This window comes from Petromyzon marinus, chromosome 38, assembly GCF_048934315.1.
Source record: "Petromyzon marinus isolate PM22_M1 ecotype Great Lakes invasive population chromosome 38, UKy_Petmar_22M1.pri1.0, whole genome shotgun sequence".
NCBI lineage: Eukaryota > Metazoa > Chordata > Hyperoartia > Petromyzontiformes > Petromyzontidae > Petromyzon > Petromyzon marinus.
The window spans coordinates 7605906-7620589 of NC_133704.1; the positions used below are offsets into that span (position 1 = coordinate 7605906).

General features: G+C 52.8%; 1 protein-coding gene across 2 annotated transcripts; it reads left to right on the forward strand.

Moving 5' to 3' along the window:
* Positions 1–76: 76 nt before the first annotated feature.
* On the forward strand, positions 77–13671 carry DDX52 (DExD-box helicase 52). Of its 2 annotated transcripts, none has more exons than XM_032967731.2 (15): positions 77–289; positions 1420–1699; positions 2214–2455; positions 2960–3145; positions 3624–3767; positions 4273–4384; positions 4828–4900; positions 6107–6319; positions 6902–6992; positions 7128–7250; positions 8401–8551; positions 9819–9894; positions 10769–10840; positions 11674–11766; positions 12448–13671. In XM_032967731.2, the coding sequence occupies exons 1-15, from the start codon at positions 203–205 to the stop codon at positions 12503–12505; spliced, it is 2001 nt and encodes a 666-aa protein (XP_032823622.2). In that variant the 5' UTR covers positions 77–202; the 3' UTR covers positions 12506–13671. The 2 variants fall into 2 exon arrangements, with proteins under 2 accessions (XP_032823622.2, XP_032823623.2); XM_032967732.2 differs by having other exon boundaries at positions 78–289; positions 2217–2455.
* Positions 13672–14684: the final 1013 nt, after the last annotated feature.

Consider the following 14684-nt stretch of genomic DNA (forward strand, 5'->3'; position numbering starts at 1 on the left):
GGGCGTCACAAGACATCTGGACCACCCTTTGTCGCGCACAGTGTGCGCCGTGTATATCCGGTTCGTACGTCAAGGGGGTTCATATCCGGGGTGAGAGGTGACATCCGGTCCAGGCTGCCCCCCCCCCCCCACACCTCCCGCAACGCACGTGGAGAAGCAGCAGCAGCAGGAGGAGCCGGGAGGTGGACCGGACTGGTGAAGTATGGACACGGCGTCCCTGTTCGCGCGCCTCCGCGGCGGAACTCGCTTCGACTTCAAGAGATTCCGCGCCGAGGCGGAGAGATTCCAGGTGGCGGGGACACGGGGGTCGCGGTGTTGGTGATGATGTGGTGGCGATGGGTGGTGACGATTATCGTGAACCGGTCCTAGGCCTCCCGTAGGTCGACTCGGCTTCAAATGAGTAGCTGGTGCGGTGTGTAAAAACATCGCGTTGCCGGACGGGGTGGGGGTGGGGGGAGACAAAGGCGGTCGGGTGTGGTGCTGGCCACCCACGTTCTCGTGTGGCGTGCCGGCCTTCATAGGTGTTCGCTAACAGCACTTGCCCCAACAGTTCTGTTAAGGCTACACGGGAGGATCTTTGTCTTCGATTTTGGTGTGATGGTGATGTGAGTATGGTGGTGGTGTGGCTGCGATGATGGAGATGTGGGTGTGATGATGATGTGATTGTGATGTGGGTGATTGAGTCCGTCTAATTTAGAGGTATGGTGATGCTATGGGTGTGATTATGATGTGGGTGCAATGGTGATGTGGGCTAGGTGATGATATGGGCGTGATGTGTGGGTTTGGTGATTTTGGAGTGGTGGTTATTGTGCAAAAAATAAAGAGTGGCGATGGTGTGCACTTAGCCTGGTGTCACGCCACATAGTGGCGATTGGCGGTTTTTATGATTGTGAAGTTGAGGGAATGGTTATAATGTGATTGATGACGTGAGTATGATGATGTGGGATTGATGGGTAGGGAGTCATGAGAGAAGTGATGACGGCGAGGGAGGTGATCATGATGATGATGCGATGATGAGTGGTGATAATGTGGAGGAGGGAGTAATGGCGAGGAGGAAGGTGATGTTCAAGTGATGTTCATTGATGTTCATTGATGTATGCGTGATATGCGAGGCAGTTATGAAGCTATCTAGATGAGTGATGGTTTTTATAATTAGTGATGATGGCATTGATGAGTGAATGATGATAAAGGATTTATAATGTGTAATTACGAGGTAGGTGGTGATGGCAATAATGATTAGGAATTTATTATGATGAGGGAGTTATTCATGATGATAATGGTTGGGTTAATGGTGCGATATGAGGCGTAATGGTGATGATAAAGCCAGATTCAGTGTGCCAGTAATTATAGAAATATTTCTGCAACGGTTAGTCCGCAGGATTAACATATATCATTCTCCCGCACTCTGCCTTCCAACAGATGGTGAAGCCAACCAGCGATTGTCAGATGTCTCCCGTCGAGGCAGCGAGTGCACTCGACTTCTTCGGATCGAAAGCAAAGCAGGCGATCCATGGCGGCTCGGTGAAGAAACCCCCCGCCGGCCGGGGTAGCGGAACCTCGGCACCAGCGGTGTCAGGCACGGCACAAAAACGGAAGCGCGGTGAAGGCTTGGGGCCGTCGAACGGGAAGAAGGGAAAGCAAAGTGGGAGGAGTGGGAGGAAAGTTGAGGACGCGGCCGGCGGCAATGCGGATGAATGCGGTGAGCGAGTTCCCGCGAATTAAGCTGGAAAGTTGTACGGTGCAGTTCTGCAGCATTGTTGTTGCGTAGGACAATGTTGTCGTCGGTGTTGTCCCCGGTGCGTGTCTGGTTAACGTTGGCTGCAGGGGTGTATAAATATGGCGAGTAGGTAGGTTTCATTATTTGAAATCGAAGCGGTAATTTTGACGGCCAGGGGTTGGGAATTCCAAACAATGTCGGCTGCAATCAGGAAGCAAGCACGTGTTCATTCAATGCACAAGGTGGGGCTTCACATTATCAAGGGCTATGTATTAATCGCATGACTCTGCTCGCTCAATTAAAAAAAGTTCTGTGACGTAAATTTCTGGAGCCATTTTCTTTTCACACTCTGGTGCGTCTCTATCGGAAAGGGTTCCAGGTCGATTGTGGCTTTGCAAGACCGTGACAGATTGGCGACGGCATGGGGAAGCCTTCACCCAAGCAGAGCCTGTTGAGTATGGTGGTGATGAAAAAAACTCAACCTATCTCTTGCCAGCAGACATTGACACAGGCCTTGAGGAGGAGGAGGTAGAGGAGGTGGTGGAAGAGGATGATGAAGAGGAGGAGGAAGCAGTGGAGGCACCCGCAGATGCGGCCATCTGCACGAAGAAGGAAGAGCCCGAGGAGGAGCTGGGGATTCAGCTGATGTCGTCCCTTGGGAAGCTCCCGCTAAAGCACAAAGTGAAGAAGAAGAAGAAGCCCTCGGCTGAGAAGGCGGAGAGAATTCGGCGCGACCAGGTAACCGCACCGCCCGATTTCACGTGCCGCCAAATCCGTTGAGGTGGCGGCAGTGGCAGCAGCGGAGATGCGAATCATGCTGCCTTCATACAGATGCTGTATAAATACAAATTGTACAGCTGTTGTATTTGGGAAAGCTGCTGTGGAATCGGAGGCAAACACACACTCGAGAAGAGGGGCTCTGGCAAACTGTCTCCAGCGGAGGCTCTGTTGCCAGCAGTGGCCTGAGCAATAAATTGCAAGGCTGCACATTTTGCCTTTACCTTCGTGCCTTCAGCTAGCTCGCTCTTATCTCAGCCACCCTGCTGCTCGTTAAAGGTTGGTTGCCCGACCTCGGGCTGCTCAGACCTTCGTTACTTTATGGGCACATCACGAATGCAAATAGCTATTGTGGTAATTGTGAAATTGTATTCACTTGCTAGGTGCCTTCCTAACTTATTCTGCTGCCATCTTCGCCATTATTGCCACTCCCCCCTGATCCCCCCCCCCCCCCCGATTCCGCAGGTCAACGCCCTGCGCAACTCGCTCAAGGTGCACGTGTCCGGCACAGACGTGCCGCCCCCGCTCGCGTCGTTTGAGCAGCTGCGCTCCGAGTACGAGCTCCACCCGCGCATCCTGAGCAACGTGCTCGAGGCAGGGTATCTGCAGCCCACGCCGGTGCAGAGGCAGGCCATCCCGCTCATGATGCAGGTGGAGAACGTGGCGCCCTCTTGTCTTGTAGGCCTGTCTGCCCCTCTGTAAACCTCACTGTCTGCCTGTCTGTACACACGTTTGTCTGCCTCCATGTGTAAACTTGTCTGCCTGTTTCTTTTTTTCCTGCCTGGCTGTGCACAGGTCTGCCTGTCTCTGTGTACGTATGTAAATGTCTGCCTGATCACCTGCATGCGTCTATATCTGTAACCCTGTCTGTTTGCATGCCTACTTATGTGCCTGCTGGTTTGTCTGTAAACCTCTCTGCCCGTTTGCATTTCTGTTTATTGCCTATCTGTCTTATAAACCCGTATCTCTGCTTGCTTACCAGTTTGCCTGTATTATAAAACCCTTCTCATCTACCTGTCCTGCCCTGCAGAGCTCTCTGCCTACCTGTTAAACTATTGTCTGTCTGCCGGCCCCCCCCGCCCCCCCGTCTCTCCTGTCCTCCTGTGTGTGTGTGTGACCCCGTCCACAGCGGCGGGAGATCCTGGCATGCGCACCCACGGGCTCGGGGAAGACGGCCGCGTTCTGCATCCCCATACTTCACCACCTGCAGCAGCCACGCAACTGTGGCTTCCGCGCCGTCATCGTGTCCCCGACGCGCGAGCTCGTGGCCCAGGTGCGAACGTGCCCCCGCCCGCTTTGCCTCCGCCATGGGCGGACTGGCCCCGGCCGCGGGGATGTGGAATTTCCGCTGCTGCCCCCAACGCCAATAACGACAACGTCCGTAGCCCCGTAACATGGCAAGCCGTTACAAGGGCGCTGCCGATGGAATGGGCACTCTCCCCCCACTCCACCACCAATGCTGGAAATCTACTTATTTACTTATCTATCTATGTAGACAGGAGCGCCACATATGGTTATAATATTTGCGATGACCGAATCAACTTAAAGGCGCATGATCTCATTAGGCCTTACGAGCTTAGCAGGGATTCTGACCAGGCTCAACCTTCGCTTGGCTTCTGGCGAGCTGCGGCGCACATTTGTGGTACATTCGTGGCTGCTGTGACCACAGTGGGGGGAGGTTTGCGGCTGGGGGTAGAAAGGTTACACGTGTCGTAGGTGATCGTTCCGCGGCCGTGTCTCCTCCCCCTCTCCCTCCGCCGACGTCCGCATCAACGCAGACGCACCGTGAGCTGAGCAGGATCGCCGACGGTCTGGGTTTCCGCATCCACATGATCACCAAGACTTCCGTCGCCGCCAAGAAGTTTGGCCCCAAATCCGCCAAGAGGTTTGGTAAGGACTAATGGATGGGCGGGTCCTGTGCGCGTGCATGCGTGAGACTCTGGAATCACGACCAGGCCCCTTCTTTGCCCCACACTGCTGTTTGAGTGAAGAGGGTCTGCCCTGAATCCTCCAAAGACCTCGTATATAGAAACAAAAAAGTACAAATACAAAGATCGCCCTGTTGCCTACGCAGGCTGTTGCAGCATTTGCTATTAGCAAACACCTATTAAGTAGCGAGTGATATCTGCACTGATGCTGGGCCTCCCCTAGGTTTACTGAGTGTTAAACGAGTACCTGGTGCGGTGTGTGAACATCGGCCAAGCGTGGTGCCGACTGCACCCCTCCCTCTTGTCAGCTGTGCCAGCCTTCGTAGGTGTTTGCTAACTGCACTTCCTCCAACATTCTGCTCAAGGCTACACGGGGAACCTTTGTCTTTGTTTGCTTGTGCACAGACATACTGGTGACGACCCCTAACCGGCTGGTGTTCCTTATCAAGCAAGAGCCTCCGGTCATCGACCTGAGCAGGTGAGTCCCACTGTGTTCACACTACACTCAACATTCGCCTGGCGCTCACTGCAGTGACACTAAGGTCACACTCACTGCACACACACACACACACCGAGGTCACACTCACTGCGGTCACTCTCACTGTGGTCACACTCACTGCGGTCACACTCACTGCGGGTCCCACTGTGGTTATGCTCACCGAGGTCACACTGTGGTTACACTCACTGCAGTTACACTCACTGGGGTCACACTCACTGAACGCAGTCACACTCACTGACCAGTCTCATAATTTTTCACCTTGTAATTGCTTGCTCACACCACTGCTATCCGAAAGGACGTCCACCAATGACAGCTCTAGAAACATCTTCTAGAGCAGGGGTCCCCAAACCTCGGGCCGTGGACCGGTACCGGTCCATGGCCTGTTAGGAACCAGGCCGCACAGCAGCAGGAGGTGAGCGCGGTGAGTCCGCGCGTGGCCCCCCGCCCATTATTTTATTATTTACCACTTCCGTCCGCGCCTCTTTCCCGCACTGCGCACTTGTCTCAGTCACAGTTTTGGTAAGCCCACAAGCTAACCCCTTGTAGCCACAATGAGTAAAAAACAAACGTCGCTGGAGAGTTTCTTTGAAAAGGGGGAAAGACCCAATGATGAACCCCCCCCCCACCCCGGTCCGTGAAAAAATTGTCTTCCACGAAACCGGTCCCTGTAATGTAGAGGGTGCTTCGCCTAATTTTCCACGCTGGCCAGATTTCAAGAAAGAGGTGGGAGTACCCACACCCTACCGCACCACACTCTACCGCACCACACCCTACCGCACCACACTCTACCGCACCACGCTCGACCTGCTGATCGCCTAACTGCGGTGCACTCATGTGTCCTGTTGGGTGGACGGGGGGCGGTGGGTATTTGACCGGAGCTAGGTTGCCGCGCTGGGAGACCAAACCGAACCGGCCACCGCTGAATTCATTGCGATTCCAACGCGCTGCTGACCACTGCACCACCGCGGCATGGAAACGGAACCCCCCCCCCCCCCCCCTCCAAAATAACTGTCAGTCGATTAGAAACCACCGCAAAAAATAAACTCCCACGCGTTTTTGCTGCTGCCACTGCTTCTGCTGCTGCCACTGCTTCTGCCGCTGATTCTGCCGCTGCTTCTGCCGCTGCTTCTACCGCTGCATCTGCTGCTGCCGCTGCTTCTGCCATCGCATCTCTCGCACGAGCAGCGTGGAGTGGCTCATCGTGGACGAGTCGGACAAGCTGTTCGAGGCCGGATCCAGCGGATCCAGCGGCTTCCGCGAGCAGCTCGCCGCCATCTTCCAGGCGTGCACGTCGCCCGCCGCGCGCCACGCCATGTTCAGCGCCACGTTCGCCCAGGACGTCGAGCAGTGGAGCCGCCTCAACCTCGACAACCTGGTGTCCGTCGGCGTGGGGACTCGGTAGGTGGGGGGGGCGGTAGGTGGGGGGGGGGGGGTCGACGGGTCAACAGATCGTACGATTGAACTGCCGCGGGGGAAGGGGCAGCGCGATAACAGGAATGGCGGGTGGCACAGTTCTGTGATTTCAAATCCAACGCTTCCGGCGATGTCGATACGGTTCCCGTGTTCTGAAGAATGGTTTAGAGGGCAGGGGAGTGAAAGGGCTGAGGAATGGGTGGCAGCGATAGAGGGTGTGTAGGGGCTCCAGGAGGGTAGGGGAGGGATGGCAAGAATTGGAGGGAAGAGGAAGAGAATGGGCAATGGAGAAGAGGTGAGCTTTAATAGAGGAACAGAAGGCGGCTATGAAGTTTGACTGCTTCGTAATTTCTTGCTGGTTAGCACGGTTGGCTACATACGGTGCGAAAAATGTTCAACTTTTTACATACATATGTGATATGTGCTCGACACGGTATGTCCGCCCATGCTGTCTCGAGGGCGCACTCCTATTTGTACGCCAGCTGAATCAAATTGTCACGTTGCCTGCAGTGTGTCGGTGTTGCCATCCCAATTTTCGGTGTGTGTGTGACTCGCTGTGGTCGGCAGCAACACCCCCGTGGAGACCGTGGAGCAGGAGCTGCTGTTTGTAGGAGCCGAGTCGGGGAAGCTGCTCGCCATCCGTAACATCGTCAAGAAGGTGATGGCGGCCCCCACCTCACGCCGTGACTTTGCTGCAGCGCGACAGCAGCGTTTTTACGCTCCGTGCCCGGCGGCCAAAACGTTGGGTTTTGACTCTGGTGTTCAATGTGCTGTTTGCGGTCGGGGTCGGCAGGGCCTCACGCCGCCCGTGCTGGTGTTCGTGCAGTCGATCCAGCGAGCCAGGGAGCTCTTCAACGAGCTCGTCTACGAGGGCATCAACGTGGACGTTATCCACGCTGACCGCACCAAGCTGCAGGTACGGGCAGCCGCAAGTGGGGAGATGTTAACTCTGTGTTTTAACTTTCTGACCCACCCCTACTGGACAGCTGTGGAAAAGAGCTTCATAGCTCATTAGATTTCTCCAGGATAAATAAATATTCTGATTCTGATACTTACCTCCCGTGGAGATCGTGGGTTCGATCCGAACCCTGACGCCTGTTTATTTGGAGTTTGCATGTCTCTCTTCAACGTGCGTTTCGAGTATTTGGCTGCTATACATTTTAACGTGATAAAAGCCACTTTGTTGCGCGATTATTTGTGGCCACGTCGCTTCTGTAAAAGAGCTGTATAGCTCGATGGGCCTTACCTGGTAAAATACAAATAGTTTTAGTTTAGGTATGCGCGCTCCGCTGGTGGACGGCAGTGGGGCCTTGAGACGGCTCGCCGCCCTTTTACCACCAGGGGAGACCTCTGACAAAAAGACCCAACAAAGTAGTCTCAATAGCGGTTCTAAATGCCATCGAATCGCAAGACACTTTACCAATACCAAGAACTACATTGGGGTAGACGTGGTGCGTTGGGGGGGAGGGGTGGTGTATAGGTCATGGCCAGTGGGGGGCAGCAGCGTCGAGTCCCGGGGCGTCGAGGGGTGGACGGGGGCTGGTTTTTAGGTGGTGTTGGGTTGGAGCCATCAAACAAGCGACGATAGTAATTGGTTAGCTTTAATGACGAGTTGATGACCGAGGTTAGGGGTTGTGTCTCGAGTGAAGGTTAAGTGCTTAACGGATTGGTCATTTCACCAGGCTGGGAGTGGGGATCTAAGACTGACCTGTGGGCCGGATACGGCCTGAAACTTAATTTCATACATTCCGCGGGCCAGATACAGCCCGTGTCCTGTAGCCCACGGCAGCATGAGGCCTCCCGCACCACGAGAGTGGTCCGACAAAACGACATTTTTCCGTTATGGCCAGCGAGCATCTTAGCTGCACTGATCGGGCGCCCCGCTTCTAATTTTAGCGCATGTGTGTTAATGCGCGGCCCGTCACGGGGTATTTGCAAAGTTCTTTATCATATGCATCTTTGTATGTTGAACTCCTTTCGCACCATACATAGCCAAACCGTGCTAATCGGAGGTGCGACTAGTACGTGTACTTATTCCGCGAATGATGTCAACGTTTTACATGCAGCGCGACAACATCGTGCGGAGCTTCCGTGCCGGGAAGATCTGGGTGCTGATCTGCACGGAGCTGATGGGCCGGGGCATGGACTTCAAGGGCATCAACCTCGTGATCAACTACGACTTTCCGACCAGCGCCATCGAGTACATCCACCGCATAGGTGGGTGCACGTCCTGGGCTACTTGTCTCGGGTATTTCTAGCGTTAAATTTTGATTTAAAAAACTAAGAATATTTCTAGCGTTGTCGATAATCCCATTGTGAACACGGATGAACAAAATATGTTCGTATTATTGTTAGCGATTGCGGCAATCGTGACAAACCCGCCAAACCTGAGTTCAGTTCCCGGCAACTGCTAACGTGAGTGGCGAGCGATGTCTCAGTCGGTCCTGGGCTGGCGTGGCGAGGTATGGTCAGACATCCTCCATGACTGGCACAGCGTGGTGAGCTTTTCATCCAATAAGTGGCCAAAGGGCTGTAAGTTTTTGAGTTAATCGAGTAGAAAAGCTGTTGTTGATCTGCAGTAGAAAATAAGAGGCGGCTGTCCATGGTCACGATGCTCTTCTCTACGATCTTCCTGCACTCTGAGAAATCGGTAATCTGCTCCTTTACGTAATAATAAAATGCCATCATGATACATATTGTCAGGGTATTTTTACATCCTACGTTAAGAGGAGCACAAATTAAAAAGCAAGGGCAAATTTTAATTAACTGACAGTGTTCTGTTATTATGTCTTCCAAACTCCTTCTTCCGCCGTTTCAGTCCAACTCAATGTTCCACGTAAAATCCTGTGTAGCCAGATAACCAGCTATATTCGGTGGCAATGGTCCACAGCAACCACTAACAACAGAGTTACCGCTTTTGGTGGTGGAGAGGAGCCCAGCCAGCAGCCAGTCAGGAAACTCGGGGCATAGATTATTTTTAATAGCACTATAATACGTCCTCGGTGTACCTTGAGGATACATCCCTGTTTAACGCAACGTGAGGAGACGAAGCGACGGAAACCGAAACGGATTTTACCATTGACTTAATTATATTAATGCACGAAATAACTACCAACAAAAAAGATACCGAAAAAAATGTTGCGTGAGTTCGTGCAGGGGTGCTCACCGGAGATGGTGGCAGAGTTTGCTTGTAGGGTGGGCCCAGCGTGGGGGTTCTCGAGGTGAGTTCTGAGAAGTTACAGTACGGCGAAGTTGTAACCACTGCCGGGGCTTGATGAGCTCTCCCTTGACGCAGTCGTACAGTCCGAACGATCGCTGCTAGATCCGAAGAACTGGATTTGAATATCGATTCCAAAGGTGGTTTTCATTCCACTTGGGCGATCGCCCGCCCCCCCCGCCGAATGGAACGGCCTGATTGCGCGTGTTGCGTGCCAATTTGCACGTATTGTGTGCTGAATTGCGCGTTGTTACGCTCTTCACGCAGGGCGCACCGGGCGTGCGGGGAAGCGAGGCAAAGCCATCACCTTCTTCACCGAAGACGACCGCCCGCTGCTCAGGAGGTTGGTGCCCGCCTCGCTCCGGCGTTGAATTATACGCTGCTGCTTTTTGCGCGAATTGCGAAGCGGGGTGGGTTGGGTGGGGGGGGGGGGTTCCCGGTGGTGTTAATTCCACATTCCTACGACAGGGACCGGTTGCTTTATTCGATAACTAACCGATGACGTTTCTTCATGTGGCAGCTACCTGCTGATGATTAGTGGTGTCGTGTGGTTGGGAATGGGCCCCTGGTGCAAGAAATGTCCAATTTCTATTCGGATCCTGGTGCCCAGGCCCCTCCAGTCCGTGGGCCCCAGTGCAGTTTCACCGCCTGCACACCTAAATAGCTACGCCATTTCTGATAATAACAAGGGCGAGTTGACCCGATTTTAAAATAAAAATTGAAGACGCTTTGGTCCGTTAAATAGATTCAGTGGTGGTGGAATAACCGGTGGTGGTGTTGGATACCGATCCACACAACATTTACGTTTTGCTAGCCGCGACAACCAGCATCATCGGGCAGTTGCCAGAATTTGCTGTCCAACCACAGCAGTGGTGCTGCTGCTATAATAAACGTTTGTTGATCATGTGACAATTGGCTGTATTAGGTGAAGGAGGGTATACGACATATTTTACTCGCGCCACTTAATCCAAAATTAATCGCCAATCAATAATGTTGGTCATGGAAGCCTTTGTGAGAAATGGACACTGTGTCAGTGTTTGCTCTTTGTTGATCTCCCTGTGTCTCCCCCTGCATATTCCCCCCCCCCCCCCCCGCGTCTCCCCCCTGCGAACCCCCCCCCCCACCTCTGCATCTCCCTCACTGCTTCTCCCCCCTGCGCCCACCTCGTGTGTCTCCCGCACACCCACGTCTCCCCCCCTTGTATCTCTCCCCTGCAGTACGGCCGCGGTCATCAAAAAGGCCGGGTGCCCCATTCCGGACTACATGATGGGACTCGAGCGAATGCCCTCGTGCGTAACCCTCACCCTGACTCCAACTCTTTTTTTTTTTTTACACAACGCGTGTCGTGGCAAAGCGCGGCACTCCACCGCGCGTGGCAATTTAATGAAGCTAGTGAAGCTAGAGAAGCAGGGAGAGACGCAGGCTTGGGATCGCGCTGAGGGGGGACAGTCAAGAGGAACCCCGTGGCTGAGGATGCCCACGTGTATGAGATGTCACAATTGGCTGTTGATAAAAAGGTTTAATTTTGTCAACTTAGGGTCTTAGGACACAGATTTGGTCAGATCATTACGTGGCCTCATCCGCAGATCAATTATGAACGAATATATAACTTAACATTTTTCAGTTCCAGACCACTGTGTAAAATATAATCTTCAAGCACAAGTCCGTTAATCAACCTCTGCCTTTCCTGCTACGCTTTGAAGAAGGATTATATCCCTCTAGCACCCGATTAGTGCGACTGCTATTCTTGCAGTGACCGATGAAAGTCGGTTGTGGGGCTGTTCTGAAGGAGTGCGGCGTTGGTGTGGAGGGTGGTTGGGGTGGTAAGCGTAGCGACCAGGGTTCGATTCCCGCTCACGGCCAACACCGCTGACGATTATCTGAATCGGTCCTGGGCCTCTCCTAAGCTGAAGCAGCCTCATTAAGAGTACCTGGTGCGGTGTGTAAACATCGCCACTGGGGGGACAAGGGCGGACGGGAGTGGTGCTGGCCACCCACCCCCTTCGCAGGTGCAACTCGCTAACGGCATTTGCCCCACCAGTCTGTTAAGGCTATCTTTGTTTTTTTTGTTGGAGGGATGGCACGCCTGTGGATTGCTTGTGTGCGTGACGTGCGCTTACAGGAAGACCAAGAGGAGCCTCGTGAAGAACCCCCCCAAGAGGGAAACCATCCGCACGATGCCCGAGCTCTTCCTGCCCAACGCGGCGCGGCACAAGTGAGGAGAGAGGCGTCGCGCGTACGCGTGCACGTGACACACGTGCACACGCGCTGGTGCCCACGCGCTGGTGCCCACGCGCTCGTGCCCACACGTGTACACGCTCGTGCACACACGTGCACGGCCGGGCTGAGGACCTGTTGTTGGACTAGCACCGTCTCCGCGCCGACCGTGCGGGAGAGGGGGCGTGCGGCCAGCTCCGTCACAACATCGATCGCACGTGCTGCCGTGCGATCGATCCAGAGTGTTTTGGAGGCGAGGGTTTGCGGATCATAAAGCGATCGACGATACTCCCAAATGCCCCCAACGCCTCTGTATGCAACACACCGTCCCGGTCTCCTCTGTAATGTGGCAAGCCGTGCTTGGTATAGTGGTGCGCGCACACCTGTGATTCCAGCGCTTGGGGGGGGGGGGGGAAAGGGTTGGTGGGTCACGCAGAGATTGATTAAACTCCCACGCCTGCCAGATCGTGGAAGCTAAGCCAGGTTGAACCTGGATAGTGCTTGGATGGGCATAAACAAGTTGCCGTCGTTTTCGCTCCGCGTGCGTGAATGCAACGCGGTGAAAAGTGCTCAACAATCCTGAATTATTACATAGAAATTAAACTGGCAATGCTGTCCAAGCTTAATTTTTTTTGTGTATATACATATTCAAACAAATTACTGTTCTTGTGTTTTACAGAAAAACGATTGCTTTTCAAAAGCAGGGCGGAAAGAACAAAGTGAAGACCAGCAGTTGACCCCCGAGGACGTTTCCAAGGGACGCGCTCCCACGTTGACGTTTTATACTGCCCAGCACCCCTGAAGCACCATCGTCCATGACCACATCGCCTGGAATGTGGCCACTCTCTTCGTCACATCTCGGAAGCCAAGCAGGAGTTTGGCCTGGCTAGAGCTTGGATGGGTGACGAGGACTACGCGCAAACAGTTTTGTCATCGGGGGTAGCTGCAGGGCTACGTGGTGGGCAGTACAGCAAAAATACATTGTTGTGCTTTACTATTCTTCAATGTCTATGCTCCCCCCCCCCCCATTCAAACATCACCGACCAGCATGGGGAAATGTATTTCATTAACCACCACGAACTACGCTCATCCAGCAGTGGATCGACAAAAGGACGGCACATGCAATCACGGGTGTTCCATAGTTTGATATTGGTCACTTAGACGCAAGAGACAAAGAGCTCTTGTAGCTACGAGGCACCGATTTAATCCGTGACAATCGACCCTTGTGTGCTCGCGATACACGAAATGGAGTCGTGCATGTGAGAATCGATAAATTTACGATTCGTATCCTTTTCTCCATTGCTAATCCATCGGTAAGGAGTTGTGTTTTTTTAGTTGCATTTTTTTTTTAATGCCTTCCCCCCCACCCTCACCCCACCACCACGTGCAGGGTTAGGGGGACCTCCCAACGCCTCCAGGCTGGGTGACCTTGAGGGCCGTGTCAGTTTGCAGGCTCCGTTTCACCGTGGTGGGTGCAGCGGCCAGTCTCTCCACCTCTTCACGGCTCAACCCTTTTACCGTTCAGAGACGTCTGCCAGTTGCAGTGGGTCCTGTTCACCCGCTGGAATCTCGGAACGCGCAAGCGGTTTGTGTCGCATTTATTTAGAGGGGCATAGCGCTGTTGTTATTGAAGACATTGTACTCACCGAAGAGAACTGCAGCGACACAACCACGCTATAATTGCTGGTGCCAAACTGTGCCACACGTCTTCCCGCATCGCCTTACGGGAGCCCCTGGAAAGGTGATGTGTTCACCTTGTGACGTGCAGGGGCAAGGTTACATTCTGGGGTCCCTTAAGCAAAAACAGCGATTTTTTTAGATGAATGTATTTTTATTAATCGTTATGGCCCAAGTTGTGTTTGTATGTTTTCTGATGCGCAAGAAAATAAACGTGGAAATTGTAGACACTGCTCGGTTTCCATTGAAGCGCGTAACGCGAGAGTGCAGGTACAGTTCCATCCTCGCCAGCCATGATCGATCCACTGCTGGATGAAGGCCTCGCCAAGCTGTTGCCGTGTCGCGGTCCTGCGATGTAACATCGCCCGATGCGTGTAGATGGAGTGATTTGTTGTTATTTGTTTTGTTTAAAACATGTTTACGGTGGGGTTTTAAGAGGCCGCTAATTCACAAAGCACAGCACATCTCTCATTGCCTTTTAAACGGAGCAGACTTTGTTAGAAAAAAAACGTACTTCGCGTGTAAAGGGGCCGTCCATAAATGACGTCACTCACCTGGGGGGGGGGGTCACATTTGTGACGATGTGTGACGAGGGGGGGGGTTTGAAAAATGTGACGTCACATCAAAATGCGCAACTTTAAATAAATATAATCAACACGTTCTACTTAATTAAATATACTTTTTAATAAATGTTTTCTCCTACAACATCAGAGTGCAGCGCCACATTAAATACGCACTGCAATGACAATGGTTTAACGCGATTTGAAGCATGTTTTTTGGGGGGGGCAGAGCTGTATTGAACCGAACCTATATCTTGTGTTCGGTTCAATACAGTACACAATTCGTGATCTGATTTTATCCGTAAAGGATGTCATTCCTGACTTACAGTACCCCGGTGTTTACAAATTAAGTTGTATCTGCGGTGACTGCTATATCGGGGAGACGAAACGACATATTTCTGACCGAATTCGCGAGCACATAAGATTTGAAACACGGCAGAACGAATTCTTTGGCCGTGGCTGATCATTGTCTCAACACAGCGGGTTCTCGTGACATTGTTTTCTCCGATACCAAAGTACTATGCAAACCTCCCGGTTATTACCAAAGATTTGTCCATGAAGCCATCCAGATATACAAACATAGACACAACTTCAACCGAGAGGATGGTTTTAAATTAAGCAACCACTGGAAAGATGTCATAAACCAAGTCAAAACTTCAGCTACCTTAAAAGCGCACAG

Bases quoted from the DNA above. Each gene is read 5' to 3' on its own strand.
- DDX52 (XM_032967731.2), top strand. From the start codon at position 203: ATGGACACGGCGTCCCTGTTCGCGCGCCTCCGCGGCGGAACTCGCTTC. The intron at 7,251-8,400 runs GTACGGGCAGCC...TTTTACATGCAG, and splicing joins CTGACCGCACCAAGCTGCAG to CGCGACAACATCGTGCGGAG. The intron at 10,841-11,673 runs GTGCGTAACCCT...GTGCGCTTACAG, and splicing joins GGACTCGAGCGAATGCCCTC to GAAGACCAAGAGGAGCCTCG.